Here is a 21,048-nt window from a genome sequence, read left to right on the forward strand (position 1 = left end):
GATCGGTTGTATTTGTTGTTGTTACAATATATATGATACAATACTTACCAAGGTCTTACGAACAGAATTGCATAAACATACTTAAATACATGATGTATTTCAATGTAAATTGTAGTAAGTACCGTCAGTGTCAGATTTTCATAGTGGTTAATGATGAAATATAGTTAGTACTTAATATGTAAATGCAAATTTATATTAAGAAAACATTTCATTGTGTATTTCTAGAAATACACTCAACCTTCTATGAGTTATATAAACTTTTATAGCATAATATAATAATGACATAAAGAGAAACTTTTGTCCGTTTTTGAATTAATTGCTTTTATTATTTTTACATTTACTGAATGTCTAAGGTCTTTGTTAATTTTCTATTCCGTTCATGTAAAATAACTCTCTTTTGAGCATAAAAATTATGCAAAGCTTGTCTGGTATTTGCTTTAGTTTTAAATAGGAACTAGCTGTGCACGCGACTTCGTGCGCGTTTGAATTTAACAAAAAAGTTATTGTTGTAATCTAGTTAGTACTTATTACATCAGCTATCTGCCAGTGAAAGTCCCGTCAAAATCGATACAGACGACAGACAGACAAAAATTAAAAAAAAATGTTATTTTGGTATATTTACCGTGTACACATACATATGCATTAAGTAAAAAGCGGTTATTTTAATATTACAAACAGACACTCCAATTTTATTATATGTATAGATAATTTACCCGTAATGCAATTTTAAAGAATATAAAAGACAGTGAACTCGGAAAGTACATATAATATATTGAATAAAGTGGATTCTTATGTATCTTCCATATTTTTCTCCGTCATATATACTATATATATGACGAAGAAAAATACTACCATCCTCTTCGATATCATCGTAAGTGTTTCAGGTCTAGTGGCCGTCATCGGGATTTAAACTAAAATAAAGTATAAACATACATATAAAAAAACAAAATAAAGTATAAACATTTCGCACAATTTAATTAAAATTTCACAATGTTTAATCACGTCACAGCTACTAATATAAAACATCAATCTAACAGTTACAATCGAGTAGCGGATTCGTGACACCGATCTAACTCCACTGGAAACCATTATTATGTAATATTAAATTTTCCAATGAACCACCTCCATCCAGCTTCGCGCGATTTTGTTTTTCCTATTACACAAATTCCCGCCACAGACTACATAACCACTACATTACATATTTCCCGCCAAAACGTTAATATGGCGCCTGGACCCCGCTCAAGGACTATCCTCGACTTTGATTGGTTGTGACGTATAATGCAATATTATAATAGTAACTCTGGACGTATTGTTAAGATTAAACGTAACAATACAAATTCAATTTAAGAGACTATTCTAAATGTAAACAATAAGCTATTCCGCGACTTCATGTATTTCATATATGGCCATGGAGAGATAAATAATTATTATATATTATTAAATCATTATATGATTTTTTTTGTAGTAACATAAGAATTGATAACATTAATTCCTTAAATATATACAAACATGAATTAAAATTAGTTACTGTATAAATCTTGACCGCGTGGAACGGTGGCAAGAATGCTAGCAACATTTCCCCGTTGAATCGCAATTCCGATCCTCTGGGCTAAAAACGAACCAGCCCTCCTATCACCAGTGGAGGCAATAAGGCGAGGTGTTATTTTGATGAAGTTTTTTGCACCAATACTCCAAGGGCCAAGTGTTTCGACAGCAAATGGGATAAAAAGTAATTTGAAATAAGACACGAATATTTGGATCTATTTTATTGCTTCAGCTTTTTCCGCAGAAAATAAAATAAAATAAATTATTTATAGAAAACAAATAGTCATAAGTAACATCTTAAATGTACACCATAATGTATGTGATAACTTGAGATAAAAAATCATGTTGAAATTTTCTGATAACCTAAAATGTGGCATAATTTTATGATATGCTCGTACATAAAGTTTATGTTTTATTATAAACAAAGTCTTTTGTTACACTTTATGTTCGTGAAACATATTATATTCTCAAGCATATAAATCCTTGCATTGTATTAGTTTTATTCCGATATGATCCATGTAAATCCTTCACACTTCTATATAATACAATAACATTTCTTGTAATTAAATAAAACCCTTTTTTTTTATTCTACTATTTTTAAGAGGTATTTATAGGCAGCCTATATGTCGGCCCAAAACCTTTTCTTATAAAATAGTATTATTTTGAATTGTTTAAATGAACAAAAATTATTTAAATGTTTGCTGACCGGTGTGAAATGTAGATTCTACCGAGAAGATCCAAAAATAACTCATTAATAACGTGTTATAGATACAACGATATTAGTTTTTAACATGTCCAATATTTAGGAAAAGGTATATGTCCAACAAATGCAACCTGCATCCTCACGATGTTTTTCGTCACAAGTATGAGAATGATAAACAAATTAAAAACGATATTTTCGCCTTGGCTCATTCAATTAAATGTGATGAGAGGGTGATACCTACCCAGATGGACTAGCATAGAGCCTACCACCAAGTAAAACTTCATCCTTCCATTTCAGTTCTATGTCTTATCTAATAACTCAAGATTAATACAGGAGCCGTTCAAATGCGTTAGATACGGTCGTGGTATATTACAGTTAACTATATCGTTTACATTAGCATATTTTTGTTGAAATGGCTTTAAAATTAAATATTTAATAATGCTTTTAGTGGCGTTACTGAGAGTCCGTGTGTTAACTTATGCTAATCATACGTTCACATCTTTTTGCTTATTTAAAACGATGACAGTATTATGAAAACAAAATATATTTTTACGATATCTATAATACGTAAACTATATTTACCGGTTCGGTATCGTACTTTGTAATATATGTAAAATAAATAAGACATAATAAATTAAAATTAGTTATTTGTGTCTGTCCTTAAATAAAGACTGCCGGGACAGAATGCTATTTGTATATAAAAGTTCCTTCAAAAAGAGATGATATTTAAATAGATGTGATAAAAATAATAATAATGAAGCCGTTTATCACGAATTAAAAAATGTGTGTGACCTGTTTTCGATGAAAGACACAAGCATTATTTTAAAATATAAGGTTTCTACTAAACTACCTGGGTTTCTACCCACGCGAATTCAAAACCGAGCTGAGGACCTAGGGTTAACATAAAACGGTTATATTGAAGGACATTCAAATAAAAATTGTGGTTCTTTTTGGGATTTTAAATTAACTTTCTTGTATTAGTAAAGTGTTTTTATATAGATTTATAAATAAATTGGAAATATATTAATTTCGTCTACTTAAGTAGTAAATTCTACTGAATGGCATAATCGACTTATATTCAATACTTAGAATCCGTTCACTCGTTTGGAAGCGGTTGAGCAACATTTCCATTCATTCAAAGTTTAGCATTCCCAATAATATATATTCCATTTTCTTTCTCATTCAAAGGATATGAGGAACGGAAGAAAATCGTTACGTTTACTATCCTCACTGACGAATCGTTTTCCAATACACAATTTTTAAAAAATATATTCCGTGCCATTTTATTTTTATTTATTTAAATGGCTTTAACTTTGGAAAATTCCGGTTTAATGAATACTGAAATACGAACTTCGTTTTAATTAATGAAGTTGTTACTTCCGTTTTCATTATACTTCCGTTTTACCCTTGTAAAAGGATCAATTTACTCCTCGATATATAACGGGTCAGAGATAATTTAATTAAACACTCGCTACATCTAGGCTAATAGCGGCATCCACATACATAAATATGTGAGCAAAGTTCAACTGCAAATAGCTGATCGAATGTCGATATTTAAAGTGTGGGAAAATGAAATATCGAAATTGACGGCTATTGAAAGAAATTATAATCAAACTAAACTAATAAATAAATAAGAAGTAAAATAAATAATACCATTGAGTTACGTTAACGAAATAAATATGTTTTTCATAATATAATATATAATATAATAATAATATCTCGCAAAATATAAAAAATAAGCAGTGACGGAATAAGAATGTCATAACGTTTGCCGTCACGGCATACGATTCGGTCTTATCGCTAAGACGCACCAATGATGATTAACATCAAAATATTTGAATGTATTGAGGGGCGCGCCTTCGTGAGTGAATATATCCGTAAATTGTATCTGTTTATTTTGTTTCAGCTGGGCACTTATTTATTTTTTATTTTCAATTTTAGTTAGTTTTATGGGTGTAAATCAGGTTTTTTATTATTTAAATGTTAATATTAAAATACAAAGAAGTGCAATTTAATTTTTATACAGAATTTTTGATAAGACATCGAGCGATTTTTTCAAATATTCCATATATCTTACAGAAAGGATAATGAGCCTAATGATCTATACTTTTCTAATAAAAAAAATCCTGTGCTATATATAGTTTGAGCCTTACGCTGTTAACAATACGGCTTCTATTTAAATGAAACTTTGGTTCGCACGTAATACATTGTATATAATAAAAATATAATATACGTTGTATATAATTTTGCTATGAATTTGAATACATAATTCACGCTCATTAGAATTCTTACTAGTTAATAACTGTATTTTTATTTACCTTTGATAGTATGTCATCTTTTTAGTTATCTATGTGATGTGTTATTGTTTCCGTTTTAATTTACATTTAAAACAATAATATGATTTTAAATGGTTTTCGTCATACGTCAAATAAAATAAAGTTACACAATTAATTTTTTAAGTGGTAGTGACACACTGCATATCTTCGGGTTGCAGCCGAATGGGCCGGCACGCCCGGGAAGTACCACTCTCTCACTTAAAACCGGCGTAAAGTGGTAGCTATGCTACCGCGTTTCGTCTGGTATGTGAGAGTCCCGGTGGCCGGTCCAACTCCCCCAAACATGATGGTTGTGCAGAATTTGTTTACATTACCCCAGGAGGGTACCATCAGCGACTGCGGTGGAGAATCCCTCTCTGGGCATCCATGCTCAGGACGTCCACCACCTGAGCAGGGATGCCCAGGCTGCCCTCCGAATTCTGGGGGGGGGGCAATATTGCGCTCGCCACTGTTCGGGGCAAGCGGAGCAGGCATCATAAGGCAACCTCTACCACCCTCACTGTGAACTTCTGCAACATATGGGGACTCAACTCCAACTTGAACGCCGTTACTGTCACCTTGAGACGGCGAAGCCGGCCTTGCTCTTTCTTACCGAGACCCAGATATCCTCTCTTACCGATACGATTTTTCTTTCCTACCCTGGGTATAAATTGGAATATGCCTTTGTACCACGAGCTGAGGTGTGCGTTTACGTCAGAGATGATATCTGCTCTCGACGCCTCGGCAGCTTTGAAGGGCAGGACCTATCGATTATCTGGCTGCGTGTAGATTGCGACGACCATCCGCGAATCTACGCGTGCCTTTATAGGTCCCATAGCCGTAATGCCGAAACCGACCGACTGGTCGAGCACGTCCAAATGGCTACAGATTCCGTACTGCACCAGATCCCATCCGCAGAGATCGTAGTTCTTGGCGATTTTAATGCCCACCATGCCGACTGGCTTGGATCACGCACTACCGATCATGCGGGTAGATCTGTTCTCGACTTCGCTTTAGCATATGATTTGACACAACTGGTCACCTTGCCAACGCGAATACCAGACGTGGAGGATCCTACACCTTCCCTGTTAGACCTTCTGCTGACTTCCCATCCGGATAACTATCAGATTATCGTCGATCTCCCTTTGGGCTCGTCGGACCACTGTCTCGTTCGGAGTACAGTGTCGGTTGCGCGGTACTCCCGACCTCGTTTCGTAAGCTGCCGCTGCGTGGCACTACAAGTCAGCAGATTGGGATGGGATGCGGTCCTTATTTGCATCCTACCCATGGCGTCACGTGATGTAAAGACCAGCGCATTCAGAAAGGAATATAACTCTGCCTCTAGGTCCTTCAAAAACGTGATTGCTAAGGCGAAGACGGAGTACATTGTCAGAATTGGCGAGAGACTGGTGCGTCTCCCTTCAGGAACACCGACGGCTTCTCTCTAGTCTTCTTCGGTGCAGCCGGTTAGCAGAGGTACTTTCCTAGCGCTTTTGCTGCTGCTTTCTGTTATATATGTAGTATTTCCGCAGAAGAAGACCTCTCTTTTCAGCGCTTCTCACTATTGGGCATGGCGTTTACGACACCCTTAATTAGACAAACAAATAAAAAACACAAAAAGTGTTTATTTAATATACATGTATGCATGATTTTTGTATTTGCATTTATTAAAAAAATAAAAAAAGTCAAAAACTTGAAACATAACATAACACCTTTGACTATATCGATTTTTGTAGCTTCAATTTGTTTGAAAACTGTTCAGATGGTTCAAATCGCTTTCGATTACAGTTGACTATCTAAAATTATACTAGAACGCTTTAGTTTAATTTTTGCAGTCAACGGAACCCATGCATATTTCGTCATACTCGGTATTGATGTCTAATTCTCGAAGTATTTTATAATAGTAAGTAATTCAACCGTAAACACAATTGTGCGACTGACCTCGATGTCCAACCACTCGACTGAAGGCTGTTTAGTTATTAAAAATCTCATTATACACCATTTATTAAACAACGCTCAAATTGCTTTTTGGGGCTATATTCAATTGCAACAATTTGTTTTAATTGTATTTTGACAATCAATTTCAAAGATATTGCGTGTAAATTAATTCTTTAGTCAAAGATAGCAGTAACACTTGCGTATTCGCATTCACGAGTATGAGCAAGGCTATTTTCCTTGTATAATTTCTATCCGTGATAATAAAATGTATTAATTATATCAGTATCAACAAGGACTGCTATATCTTGTCATATTGTTCGTTCTCTATCTCAGTGTTTACTTCAGTTATTGTATTAAAGATTACAAGTGATAAAATATCTTAAAGTAGATTTAATTGATAAAATAATAAATGATACTGTTAAAGATATTATAACAAGTCTGTGAGAATAACGTAAGATCTTAACGGCAAATGGGCCATCTGGCGGTGAGTGATCACCCAGCCTATAGACATTGGAGCTGTAAGAAATATTAACCAATTCTTCATCATACCAATGCGCCAACAACCTTGGGAGCTAAGATGTTATATCCCTTGTGCCTGTACTTCATACCGAAAAACATCAATACTAAGTACTGATCTGATGAGTAGGTATACCTACTTAGACAAAGCACTATCATCAAGTAAAATCTATTTTATATCTAGTAATACGTCAGTACACATAATATACACTTTCTTATACATTAATTAACTTAAAAATAATGAATAATATATTTAATTATAATTATTTTGCTATTTATAAAAGTTTTTAATTAAATCCTAAAAATACAATATTTCACGACATATCGTTTACACAGTTTTCAAATGTATAATTTTAATAGTTTCATATCGAATATCGAGTGAATTTCGAATGACGTAAAAATATTTAAATGATCTAAATATGACAACATTGTATGGATGTTGATTAAAGATACCATTACATAGTGTTTTACTATTGTCTAACAAAAGCCGATGTTATTATATCATGCCAAAATGGTATCCTACATTTTGAACAGGAATACGTTCCGTAGCATCCAAATCCAGCCATTGTTTTTCATCTCATGTTTATAGAGACAGATATAAGGTTATCTACGAGTAACTTGCTCGTTTATCCGAGGCTTCGTTCGCTTGGATTTTTGCTTCTGACAAAACTTTTTTGCTAAACATTTATTAGGAGTACTGTTTTGACAATTTTTTTTTAATTTATATAAAATCCGATCCAGTTTAATATTTATGTGATATTTATCATAATTAATATAATATGATTATATAATAATTTCAGAAATGTCATAATATATAGTATTGAGAATTATTGCAATATAACATAACTTTTAAAAGACTTTAAATTTACATATTGCATTCAATAAATCAATGAATATTGTATTTTTTTTTTTATAGTTTTATCGTGACGTGACTACTAGGTTTACCTGAATCACGCTATCAATATTTTCTGTGACAAAGTAAGCTAGTGTAGAAAATAAATAATATCATCTCTTACTAAAGTTGTCTAAAAATATATGCATTCTCCTTATAACTTCCTATAATATGATATCCTTTAATATTAATATTACTAAAAACAGATAAGTTTCGTTTGATTGTTTTTACCGGTTTAATGTTAAACTATTAACGATTGATATGGAATCAAAATAATTCTTATTTTTCGTTTATTCCGACTACGTCAGCTAACCGACTAAGTCGAAGAAAACGGGTCAGGCCTGGTGGAACATATGAAAAAATAAATTAATTTAAAAAATTTGTAGGTCTTTAAAGTATCTACAAAAAAGTCAACGATAAAGTATGTTAAACTTTTTATAGACAAAGCACAGTTAATTATGTTAGCAACTTATTTATAATATGTAACTTTCAAATTGGAACCAGAGGTTTTAGATATATTATGAAAAATTTCAACAAACGCTACAAAAAACGCGGTTTGTATAGTACAGTACATTAGCATAGATCAGGCGAATATATCGATTGGCAAAAGTTATTTAGATTTTTCATTGGTCGAGAAATATTTCGAATAAAATATTACCCATATGAAGTCAGGACGCGCAGCCAGTGTTTTATAATTTTACCGCTGAACCCTACAAAGTAATAAACTCATACAACGTTGATAATCCTTTACTATTTACTTGCTGGCTTTATAGAAATATATTTATTTTCAAATCGTTGGTGGAAGTTAAAACACTATTTATTTTACCGATAAATATGTGCTAAAATATTTAAAACCCATCTTTATGATTTTTTTTATTATTTATGAAATTACGTGTACAGTCGTGTCTCGGTGACGTCGGAGAGTCAGATTGCCAGTTGTCTGCATAATTTAGTGTCTAGTGTAACATAAATAATGGCAAAAGGAAAAAGATCGCTAGATACGGGAGTTACCCAATATCAGAACAAGTAAGTAGGTGAACCGAACAATTATATCACATCGGTTATTTTCTCAATGTCATTCATTACAAATTGTGAATCGACATCGTGAAATAAGAAACGACTTCTTATATAAATAGTAACAAGTTAAATCGTATAAAGTGAACTGTTTTACTGTATGTGGATTACATTGCTCTCCTCCTAATAATAAGTCTTTGATATAACTCCACCATGATGCGCCAGTGGCGGTTGGTTATGGGTATATGGTGTATATATACGTGTATTTTTATCAGTCATGTTACGTCAATAAGTTTTCTTTCCATGAACAGCACGAAATTAATTATATTCACAACTTAAACACAAAAAAACATTGACTATGTGACTGGATTTCAACTTGGATTGATCCTCTTATTCCATCCATTGGCCCTTTGAGATTCTCGTGGTGGATTCATGCCCTACGCCTATATTATTGGTAGTTTTTTTCTTTACTGGTGAAATTATTATCTGTAATTTAGAGGTGAGCTGTTTTTGTTTTATTTACTTGTGTATATTTTTGGTTAGATACTATTATTGTTCTTAATTGTTATTAAGTTATAAACTTACGTAATATTTTGTTAGTTTTCAAGTTTAGTTAGTTTAAAGTTAATACAAATTATAACCGACTTCTGAATTTAAATACATTATATGTCTCTATATAAAGCGTTATTTAATATTCTTTGTAGAAATATTTACGGTGAGGAAACAAAAAAAAATTCGTATTACGTTAGTAATTTAAAAAGTATATTAAGTGTGGCACATTTATATTCAAAGTTAGTTGACATTGGAGCGTCATTGTTCAGCCTTAATGTTTTTCGTGATAAGAGTAGGAATTTCATAATTATGCATATATTTTTTTTGGTTTCATTTTACTTTACGAACAAAATTAACGCAAAATAAAAGCGTTACTTAAACTTTATTATATTTATTGTGTTTACTTCGTTTATTATAATTATGGGTTATATCTTGCTGATAGATAAGTTGCTTTTTTAAATATTTAAAAATAGATCGTCGATCATCGATAATATTAGTTTGTTGAGTCCAGAAAATCGGACAGAATCGAATCAATAGTTTGTCATCTCATCCACTGATTGACTCATCACAATTCGAAAATATAGTTCCGATTGACTTCAAATTAAAATTACTCCTTACGTGACGTAGACGTTCAGAGAACGATTTATTGGAAATTTAAATTTTAAGGGGTTAGAAACTTTTTATGAATTTTGTCCGTGTGAAGTCGGGACGGACAACTTTTATATATATATGTATACATATACATGACGCTTGAGTATTTTCAATGACCATGACCAGAAGATTGTTTAACAGCTGATCTATTAGTTGCTAATACGTAGTCGCTACAATAATTTATAAGTTAAGTTTCATAACAAAGGAATACACGGTTTCTTTTGATATATAAGGTTCTCTCTGCTTGATTACTCAATCGGTCAACAATTACTGCAAGGAGATATGTGCACAAGTACGCACACAGCTATAGGTGTGCTTTAAAATTTACGAAATATCCTTTAATCTTGACATACTTTTTTTTTATTAATATTCGTAATGTTATTAATAGATAAATTCGATTATTAGTTATATTTAGAAATTATCAAGGGCTGCGATTCGGGAAATTTCATAACCTTTCTTTTTTTATGACTTAAAAAAGCTTTTGGCGCTCATCGCACGTCACCCATACTAATTCTTAATTCAGACACTGCTGCGCTGTTGAGACGAGAGGAGTACAATATTTTTTGACAGCGCATTTAATTTATCTTTATATTATAGTTAAAAGAACTATACCATAACTTTAAGAAACATTTCTAAAAAGATCCAACAAAAAAGTTATTAATTAAAATAAAATATCTACTGTTGGTCATTGTAGATAGAAAAAGGATAGAATTAAGGTCGAATATCTAAAGGGGTCTATTGGCTTAGGCGCGCTCTTAACTATTTAGACCAAATATTTTCGTCAAACTTATTTCAAAGATAATTTTATTTGTATTTGAAATTTACATTATTTGACAAGCCGTACGGACATGTTTGTTTGGCCAATTGAGTATGTGATTATGTACATGTATTTCCACTATCAATTATTTCGTAGTCTCTAATATTGTATAATAATATCAGCTTTACCTTTACCGAAAGTTTGATCTATCCATTTGAGCCGACAAGACTAAGCCGACTTTTGTATTGATTTTATTTTCTCATTTATTTATCCATATATAAATAGGGAAATTTCCGTACCTTCCTCTGTTTTGTTTGTCAATGGATTTTCTATTTTCCCTTACTGGAATGATCTTACTTACTGGAACGAAGTTCGTTTGCGCGGCTTAAAGTAGAGTGAACTGGTAGAAATCGTCACGTAAGGAAAAACGTTGTGCTCTCTCCAGGCGACCTTTTCTCCTCCTTTTCTCTTTCTATTCTATATGGTTTTTTTGTTGTTATTATTTCGTTTCACGGGAATTTGAACTATTTTATCTATTGTCATTTAATTATTTTCAAACATTGTTAATTTATGTCAAATAATATATAGCAAAATCAACTTCTTCTCCCTCTGTTTCTCAACACACACCTCGTTTTATTTTTGTAGCTGTTGATTGGCTTTAGTGTTATTAATAAAAAAAAAAATACTAATAAGAGTAAAAAAATAGCTCGTCTACTATGTGGACACTAGTATTTCTAATTTAGTAACTAATTTAGTAGCTATTACTTGGTAGTAAAACTTTGCGCAAGCCCGTCTGGGTAGCAATACTTAGTACTTTTGTATTCCAGCTTGAAAGCCAGCCAGTTGAACTATAGGTACAAGGGACATCACATTTCAGTTTCCAAGGCTGGTGGCGCATTGTCGATGTAAATAATCGTTAAAATTACTTACAGCGCCAATGTCTATGGACGGTGGAGACAACTTACAATCAGGTTTTCTATTTGCCAGTCCGTCCACCAACGCTATAAAAAAAAATCGTTTTGTATCAGTGTTCTAAATTTGAATTTAAATTTGAACTAATTATTCAAGTTCAAAGTAGGAAATTAGAGTAATCCGATTATTTTTAATGACAATTTTCGTATTATTGTATAATACATAGTAAACATTCCTTTGTTCAAATTCAGAGCTAATGCATTTGTGAGGTTTTGTATCGTAAACGCACACTAGTAGAAAGTAGTCGACCTCAGTGCTTATCGATCGACTCGAGTTGTTTGTCGGTTGCTCAACACCATCCGAATAAAATCGCTTTTTGCATTACCAAAAACTTTTTGAAACGAATTTTAATTATTTACTCGGTTGGTTTGAAATTGTTTTACCTCTTGTATATTTATTCAATAAATATTAATAGTGAATAATAATTACAAGGTACTATTTTTTTATGGTATATGTTGGCGGACGAGCATATGAGCCACATGATGGTAAGTGGTCACCACCGCCCATAGACACTGACGCTGTAAGAAATATTAAACATTCCTTACATCGTCAATGCGCTACCAATCTTGGAAACTGAGATGTTATGTCCCTTGTGCCTGTAGTTACACTGGCTCGCTCACCCTTCAAACCGGAACACAACAATACTGAGTACTGTTGTTTGGCGGTAGAATATCTGATGAGAGGGTGATACCTACCCATCGGGCCTGTCCAAAGCCCTACCGTCAAGAAAACAAATTATAAAAACCAATCAAAAGAAAAAATAGGACAATGAACAATTAAAACGACATATTTGAAAGAATGACAAAATAAAAAATAAGAAAAATTACAGGTATGTCGGATAAAAATAAATGTTAATATTTAAATTGCTTAATGGATTGCAAACCGTAGTATATTTATCACGAGAATACTAGAAGAGCCCGTAAATATTCCACTGATGATCAAAGACCTTCGATATTGCTAAAAAGAAGACTTTGAATATTTTTCCCATCGGTGGCATGAATGAATACAAAATAAAAAGCTCTTGGTAAAATGGATACTCGAAATAAAATGGACGCTTTTCGTTTAAATTCAAATCATCGGAGTCATCTCGGCTTTTGAACATCTGCTTTTCATACGAAATTAAAACGTGGGTTATTAATATTAACATTTACTGTTTTTTTCGTATCAACTGGGCTTTATTGTGATGTGGAGGGACGGCATCAATTGACTTTGTAAAACTTCGAAATAATTAGAATATTTTTATACATACCTGTTGAATTTCAGGCAGCATATATAATACATATAATTGTATTTTTATAACATAAGTTTGTATTTTAAATGATGGGAAAGAGTAACTACAGACTTTCTTGTCAGTTCTTGTCGGTAGAATCTTCATTCCGTACAGGTGGTAGCTTTTTTCGTATAGTTCTGTAAAATTACGATACAAAAATGTTTGTAAAAGCATACTTGAATAAAGTATATTTTGTTTTGGATCAAAAGTTAGCTAATAGTTAAAATAAAGAATATAGAGCAAGAGTTTAAACTTAATAAGTATATATAAGGCTAGAATCATTTATGTATAGGTAAGGTATGTTATTATTTGTTCGTTTGTGATCTTGGCAGGCAAATTCATTTTCAATTTTTTATCTTTAATAAAAAGAATGAAAAGGTATGGAGAACATGAGATTTTTCCTTTCATTTCAATGTGAAGATTCTTTATTTTTAAAATTAATTACTTGATAGTCTTTCCTTTTTAGAGAAAAAAATCATCAGTTTTGTCTCTTCTACGCGTTTAACCCGTATTAGGATTGGTATATATGACAGATAGATAGCAAGCCACAGACAATAAATCCAAGATGGATTTGACCTCGGTATCGGTAATAATGTTTTCAAAAATGTATGTTTTATGCGCATACATGGCGTCGTTAATGTTTTATTATTATTAAATGTACATTAATTACATATATTAGATGTAATAAGATATTTTAAATAATCGCCTCTTTGTCAAATTTAAAACTTCTTGGCTAACATTAATGTCATCATAGTTTATCAAAATCAAAATTCAAATATACTCTAATCGTGTAGGCATTTACAAGATTATATTAAACTAGTTGTCGCTCTCGGCTTTGCTTATGATTTAGGGGTTGTTTGTCAGGTGTTAGGTATAAAACAAAGCGAATGTCCTTCCTTGAAGTTCAAGCTTGCTTCATACTAAATTACATCCAAATTCGATTCAGTGGTTTGGTCATGAAAGAGTAACAGATAGACAGACAGAGTTACTTTCGCATTTATAATATTAGTACAGATTTGCTACTACCGGTTCAAAATAAAAACTCAAATAAAGTTACTCTATTTTCCCACTTCAATGATAAAATTATTGATTGCTCAAGTACAATTTTTATATACATCCACATAAATGGGGAACAAATGAAAGACGCTTATAGTCTGAAGGTACTTTAATCCGTCAAGACTTCCAGAATCAAGCAGTTAATTCCCTAAATCTAGCCCACTGGGAATTCCTTACTAGCTACTCGTTATAAGAGATTAAACGAGATGGGCGTTTTAAGAGATACAAAGCAAATACGAATCTAATCCTTATGCTTATCAAAACAAAATATAACATGACCTACGGTTGCTGGAAAGAAAAATAAGCACATTAATATTAATATTGGTGTCGTCAAATAGGTATGGTTAGTTTAAACGTTATTGTATTGTAAAAAAAAATATTTCAAAACTGTAACACAAATGGTACGTATTTCAATTAGATCAAAGTCAATATAATTATGATTATAAAAAAAAAAAATAACGTGCCACTTTGCAAATGTATATATTTAAAGAAAAATATAATAAAATTAATCTAAGTAACATAAAAAACTATTTTTAAATGATTCTTGCAATCATAACTTAATTAGTTAATAAAATAATATTGATGATAATATTGAACCTTAATACTAATACTCACCCCGAGTGAAACGTTACATCTTAGTTCCCACGGATGGTTTGTGTTTATTTGGAACGGCATTGTAAGGGATGCCAGTATCTATGGTCAGTGGTAATCAATTTCTATTAGCTGGAATATTTTCCAGTCAGCCTAACTATTTAAAATAAAAATATCTGACACGTTTAAGATTTATATGCGAAATAATTAATTTCATGTCGACAATAAAATTACTGTTTTATTTCACCGTGAAATAAAAAACAGCTCGTCTCTATAATTACACCAACCATTATCCGTTGCAAAACCATTATCCGAGAACGGAAGATCAAGTAAATTCGCTTGATGTTTCAAAAATTCCCTATAAGGCCATGTGACATGTATCACTGACATGATTGTTTCATATTAATATTCTGTATTTACCAACCGGTTCCAGTGGTTTAGGGCATCACCGGATTGCTCTTTTGCAACGCTTTAGGGTCTCCACAGGCCTGTTGAAACGAAGTTTTTTAAATGTCATTAGTTTAGTGACGGGTTCGTATCCGGGTTTTTAAATGTAAAAACTTTTTTTTTTATGAAAGTTTACATAGGCCCATTGTTACCCGTGCCTTTTTTACATTTTAATTTAATACATTTTGGCGTTTTAAAGTTTTATTTTATTACTGAACACCAGCAGATCTTCGCCGGACTTCGGACTTCGAGTTAGCCGTCTTCTTGGAAGACGTAGCCCACACTGACTTTAAATACAATTTTTTTAATATTTATTATAAATTGTATATGATATAAATTACGACAAGTGTTTATAAATATTTGGTCCCACATTTTAAAAATTTTAGGAAATGATAATTATTTTGCCGTGGTGCGATAAAACATGATGGTCTTGCCTTTGATCTCATTCCGGTCATGTCAGAGATCGGCATCCTATCGGATTATGAAAGAGAGGAAATAGACAGTACCTGGATCACCACCGTTAGGGTAGATATCGTATGAAAATTAAAAAACAAAACAACTACTACTATTTTGTTGGTACAAATTTTATTCCTTTTTGTTTAACTAAAGTATACAATTAAATATATATACTATATAATAAATATATTATATACTATTTTATAATATCGCCTTTGAGAGCATTAAAGTCGTAATTAAAAATTAACATATACATTTTTGCAGTTTTGATTTGAGACGTGTTTGAACATGTGCCTTTTTGCAATTAGAATAAGTGCGAACGTCAATATCAAAATGTCAATTAATCGATATCGATATTGCATAGATCAAATTTTAGCTTAAATAATTTCGATAATATTTCTATGTTTGATTAAAAATATTAAAAAAAGTAAAGTATGATACTTACTAAACTATTCCAACGGGTGGTGAGCGTTAGATGCACATTATGTAATATTATTATTTGTGTATTATTTAATGTTATTATATGTATAAATATCTACTATGTATACTATGATATAACGTTTCCTTAAATACCGATGTTTAAAAGCAATCTCACCTCATTTTTTAAATCATCCATTTGCATATTAAATGCTTCGACTTGAAAATAACCTTATAAATTGTTAAAATGACTTCTCAAGTAATGAAAAGAAGTCCATAAATCATAAGGTTTGGAAAGAAGATTTTCTTCTTTGTTTGCGGTAATTGTGTAAAAATTAAATGAAACCAGCCAAAATAAGCCAATATATTATATTATTATTATTATATTATCAACAATAGCGGCTACGGCATGACAAAGACGAACAGTCAAAAACCTTTTTAAGGGCAATAATAATTTAGTCAAATTACTTCCTCATTGAGCCAAGCCAGGCCCGTGGTTCAAGCAAGTCAGTAAACTGGGGATTGCGGGCTTAAATCCGAACAAGCAACAATTAATTAATTCGCGTATAAATAAATTTCTGGCTAGGCAGTGAAGAAATACATCGCGAGGTATCTTTTGTATGAAAATCTTCCACATTTGTATCCACCACAGCAGTTTTTTGAAGTAATCTCCAAATCAAATCAACCAAAACGGATGCGAGGCCTTAGCCCAACAGCGGGACATTCCCATGCTGTTACTTTAACTCCTCATTGATACCATGTTGATTCTAAACTACTACAAAAAATATACTTGCGAACGTCGTGCAAATAATATTTACCTTCGCTTAAGAAATTGACTTTTTGTACAAATATTTAATTTATCAATTTGTACATGACGTGAATTGAATAAATTTTTCGCATAAGTACGACATTTTAAATAAATCTGTGTTTACTTTTTATAAAACGGCTCAATTTTTTCCATTATACATTTTATATTTCTTATTGAATAATAGCAATCAAGTACTATTGTATGACAAGTGTTTCATAGTTTATACACGTTTAATTATTCTTACAAAAGATTAGAGCAGCAATGAAGATTTATTTTAGTAAAAAAAAAAAATACTAAATAAAATTCTTAAAATAAAGATAATTTAAAAGTTCATTACTATTATAATTGAATAATAATAGGATAAAACGAATGTATTTAAATTACTTTAAACTAATTACAATTACTGAAACAACTAGGTATATCAACATATGTTATAATTTCCACAAATAAATTTGATTAAAAAATTATTTTTTACAGCGCCGTATTTTTTTTGTGTCGAACCTTCGCATGCACACCGATATTTGCGTATATATATTTCATAGATTTTTACACAAATATTACATACATTTTAGCATTTAAGAGGTAATCTCTTCATATATAGATGTTGTTCTAACAAAGAAACACTTCTTTGATTTTATCTTTCAAATTTGGATTGTTTTGAAATTACAAAATGTGTACATTTTTTTTATATTGGATTTTTATTAGATACTTATAAATTTTTATGTCTACAAAATCCAAGAGAAAATGTTCGGTATAGCTGCTTTCCACGCAACATTGCCTAATTTAAACCAGACGTAAGAAAGGATTGTGTGAAAGATTTGTAGATCTCATAAAAGTAGACAGATAAGAGCCGTTGCCTATAACAGCGAACCTTTTTACACTCAGGAAAGGACGTTTTTTTACTACAATCTCAATTCCATTTATATATCAAACATTATTAGCCATTATTAATAAAAAAACATTTTCAATTTAACGATTATCTGTTATTAAAAAACGCCTTTAACGTTTCGCAACTGACTCCAGTAGCTTTAGAGATCTAACACGGTTATACACTTTAAACTTTCGCATTGTGTTATATTAATTTTAAATATAACATTAAGGTTATTTTAGAGTTTTTTACAGGCTGTCTAAGTGAATACTATATAAAAAAATAATTAAATTAAATATATGAACATACATTTCAGTTTTATTAGTCAGTTGCTTCGATTTGAATAGCGTACCTCAGGTGCAATAACACGTAAAGTAATGGCTTAGATGCCACCGATGTATGGAATTACATTTTATACTTATTACTTTTACTTTTACATAAGAAGAGGTTCCCATATTTATAATTTGATAACTTACTAACAGATGATTATTTTTCTTTAGACAAAAAAAAAATTACCTAATTATATATTTATCTCAGCTTATTTATTGTAGTCATAAAAATGCAGTCTGATATTTAATACGATTTCTCAACGTTCATGACTATTAAGCACGACACTACTGATATTCAAAGTCACGGTATAATCGTCTATCCTTTCACTATGTGATATGGCATTGGTAGTATTTATTACCAATTATGTATACGATAAAAATAATCATATAATTATTCGCATGCCTGAATAACGCTTACATAACATCTTTATGTTGCTTAAAAGTTATTTTAGTCAACACTAGACGTAAAATTAATGAAAAATCATGTTAATAACTAATCTAACGACAATATGTATATGCGACTGTTTAACGTTATTTGGTGCGAGTTTAGTTAAACATTGATTCATCTCTTTCTGTCAACGTAGATTTGACATACAATAGAAGAAGATGGCATGATTTAACTGATAACCTCCTAAGGAATATTAATTTATGTACATAGTTTTTGTTACGTCATCATCATATTTAACGAAGGTGCATATTATTATTTATTATTAACGCTTGCGTATATTCATATCACGGGCTAATTACAATTGTAAGTCAGATTTGCATTAGATTGCACGTTAAATGTGGATGGTCAGAAGCTAGATCTTCACGCTACGCTTACGAACGGAGCAATAAGCATAAATATCCTACAATCGGGTACTCGACCCATATATTTGTATAAAACAGGCATATATCACCAAAATAACGCTGGTATAATCTTGCCGAGATGGCCCAGTGGTTAGAACGCGTCTAACTTAACCGAAGATTTCGGGTACAAACCCAGGCAAGCACCATTGAATTTTCATGTTCTTAATTTGTGTTCATAATTCATCTCGTGTTCGGCGGTGAAGGAAAACATCGTGAGGTAACCTGCATGTGTCTAATTTCAACGAAATTCTGCCACATGTGTATTCCACCAACCCGCATTGGAGCAGCGTGGTGGAATATGCTCCAAACCTTCTCCTCAAAGGAGAGGAGTCCTTAGCCCAGCAGTGGGAAATTTACAGGCTGTTAATGTAATAAAAAATGTAAATGTAATAAACTTGCTGCATACCTAGTGATGGTGTTCTCTTGACTAATTTCAGTCACGGTGGCTATTGATGGATAATAGCGAACTGCACAGGAAATATTATAGTGTTTGTGCTCAGGTATGTATGGCCTAACTATCTGTGTTGTCACTATACCCTATTACCAACCCAGTACCAACTGCTTTATGTGCATTTCCAACTTTAGATTTCTACTATTTTCTTATAGAAAAAAATAATAAATAATGAATATATCACAAACCAAAGTCCTGTACGCTTGTAAGATAACGCCGTATATGAAGTATGTGAGTATCATATATTAATATAATTCGAAGAAGATATCTATTATCTTAAACCTGTCACTGTTTATGATGTGCAATCATGACATGCGCTGAGATGTTAAACGTGATTACATATTATTTAATAGTTTCCTGGAATAATTACAAATTCAAGCGATTCAATCGTATATATGTTGTTTTTAATTGTAGATTACACATAGCCAGTAGTATATTACATAACTACCAACATTTTAATAAAAAAAATACATATCTTCAATTGTAAAACCTAAATATTATGTTAGGAATAAGATTTTGTTTTTTTTTTATTTTATTTCGCAATAACTTGAAATTTTTAGTCAAAGGTGGTAAAAATATATATTCTGACTTATGGAGTAACAGCTCAATAACTTAGCTTCATTTGTATTTGCCATGAGCTATGAATATTGCCGGTGATATATCGGAATATATTTAAAATCTGTTGTGTCATACTCTACTACAAATAAGTGTTTTTACTTTGTGTATTTATTATATCAAGTACATCTCTTAAAGTTGGAATATCCATTTCCATATAGAGTGCCTTGCTAATCAGATTACATTTTAATATAATACTAAAACCTGCACATGTAACTTTTGACTTAATAAAAATACACAAGTAATGCTATATTATTTAAAATTTTGCCGACGACAACACTGACCTGATAACAATTAGATTTAATATAGAAATGAAAATAAATAAGTACTTTTTTAAATAAAAACAAATTCGTTGCGAATGAAGTCCCGTTTAAAGTCTATTCATTAAATGAATAATTTAAAAAATGTAGCCCTTCCGGCCTGATGTGCAAAAGTCGTAATTTATATGAACGACGACCTCCGTAATCGAGTGGTGTGTACACCGGTTTTCATGGGTACGCCACTCTGAGGTCCCGGGTTCGATTCCTGGTCGAGTCGATGTAGATAAAGTTGATTAGTTTTCTATGTTGTCTTGGGTCTGGGTGTTTGTGGTACCGTCGTTACTTCTGATTTTCCATAACACAAGTGCTTTAGCTACTTACATTGGGATCAGAGTAATGTATGTGATGTTGTCGAATATTTATTATTTATTTATAGTAATAATAATGGATGAAAACAAATAAATAAATATACAATAAAATAAATGAAAATACAGTCATATTAATTAAATAAATATATTTTCTTGTTGTGCTGGGCAGAACATTATAAGGAAGCGTCATATCGTATGCCGTCCCAATATACACTATATTTTTGATTTGAAATAGCTATAATATATATATGTATATAGTTCTAGATATATATTACGTAAAAGCAACATCTGTCTGTAAGCACTTGATACTTTGATATTTCAAATGTCGAATCCAAGATCAAATCAGATAAAGATGTCAAACGATATTTGTTACGATAAAACAACCGTAAACACCTTATCGATAACTGA

The 21,048-nt window shown here is 31.5% G+C and overlaps 1 protein-coding gene across 1 annotated transcript in view; it reads left to right on the top strand.

Annotated features, from left to right (window-relative positions):
• The first annotated feature begins 8,708 nt into the window (after window positions 1–8,708).
• LOC113395103 (putative inorganic phosphate cotransporter) overlaps window positions 8,709–21,048 on the top strand; it is a 63,740-nt gene continuing 51,400 nt past the window's right edge. The window contains exon 1 of the mRNA XM_064215877.1: window positions 8,709–8,935. Within this exon, the coding sequence (XP_064071947.1) occupies window positions 8,883–8,935 (53 nt within the window). The 5' untranslated portion in view covers window positions 8,709–8,882. The remainder of the gene's footprint in view (window positions 8,936–21,048) is intronic.

The sequence above is a fragment of the Vanessa tameamea genome, chromosome 9 (genome assembly GCF_037043105.1).
Source record: "Vanessa tameamea isolate UH-Manoa-2023 chromosome 9, ilVanTame1 primary haplotype, whole genome shotgun sequence".
NCBI lineage: Eukaryota > Metazoa > Arthropoda > Insecta > Lepidoptera > Nymphalidae > Vanessa > Vanessa tameamea.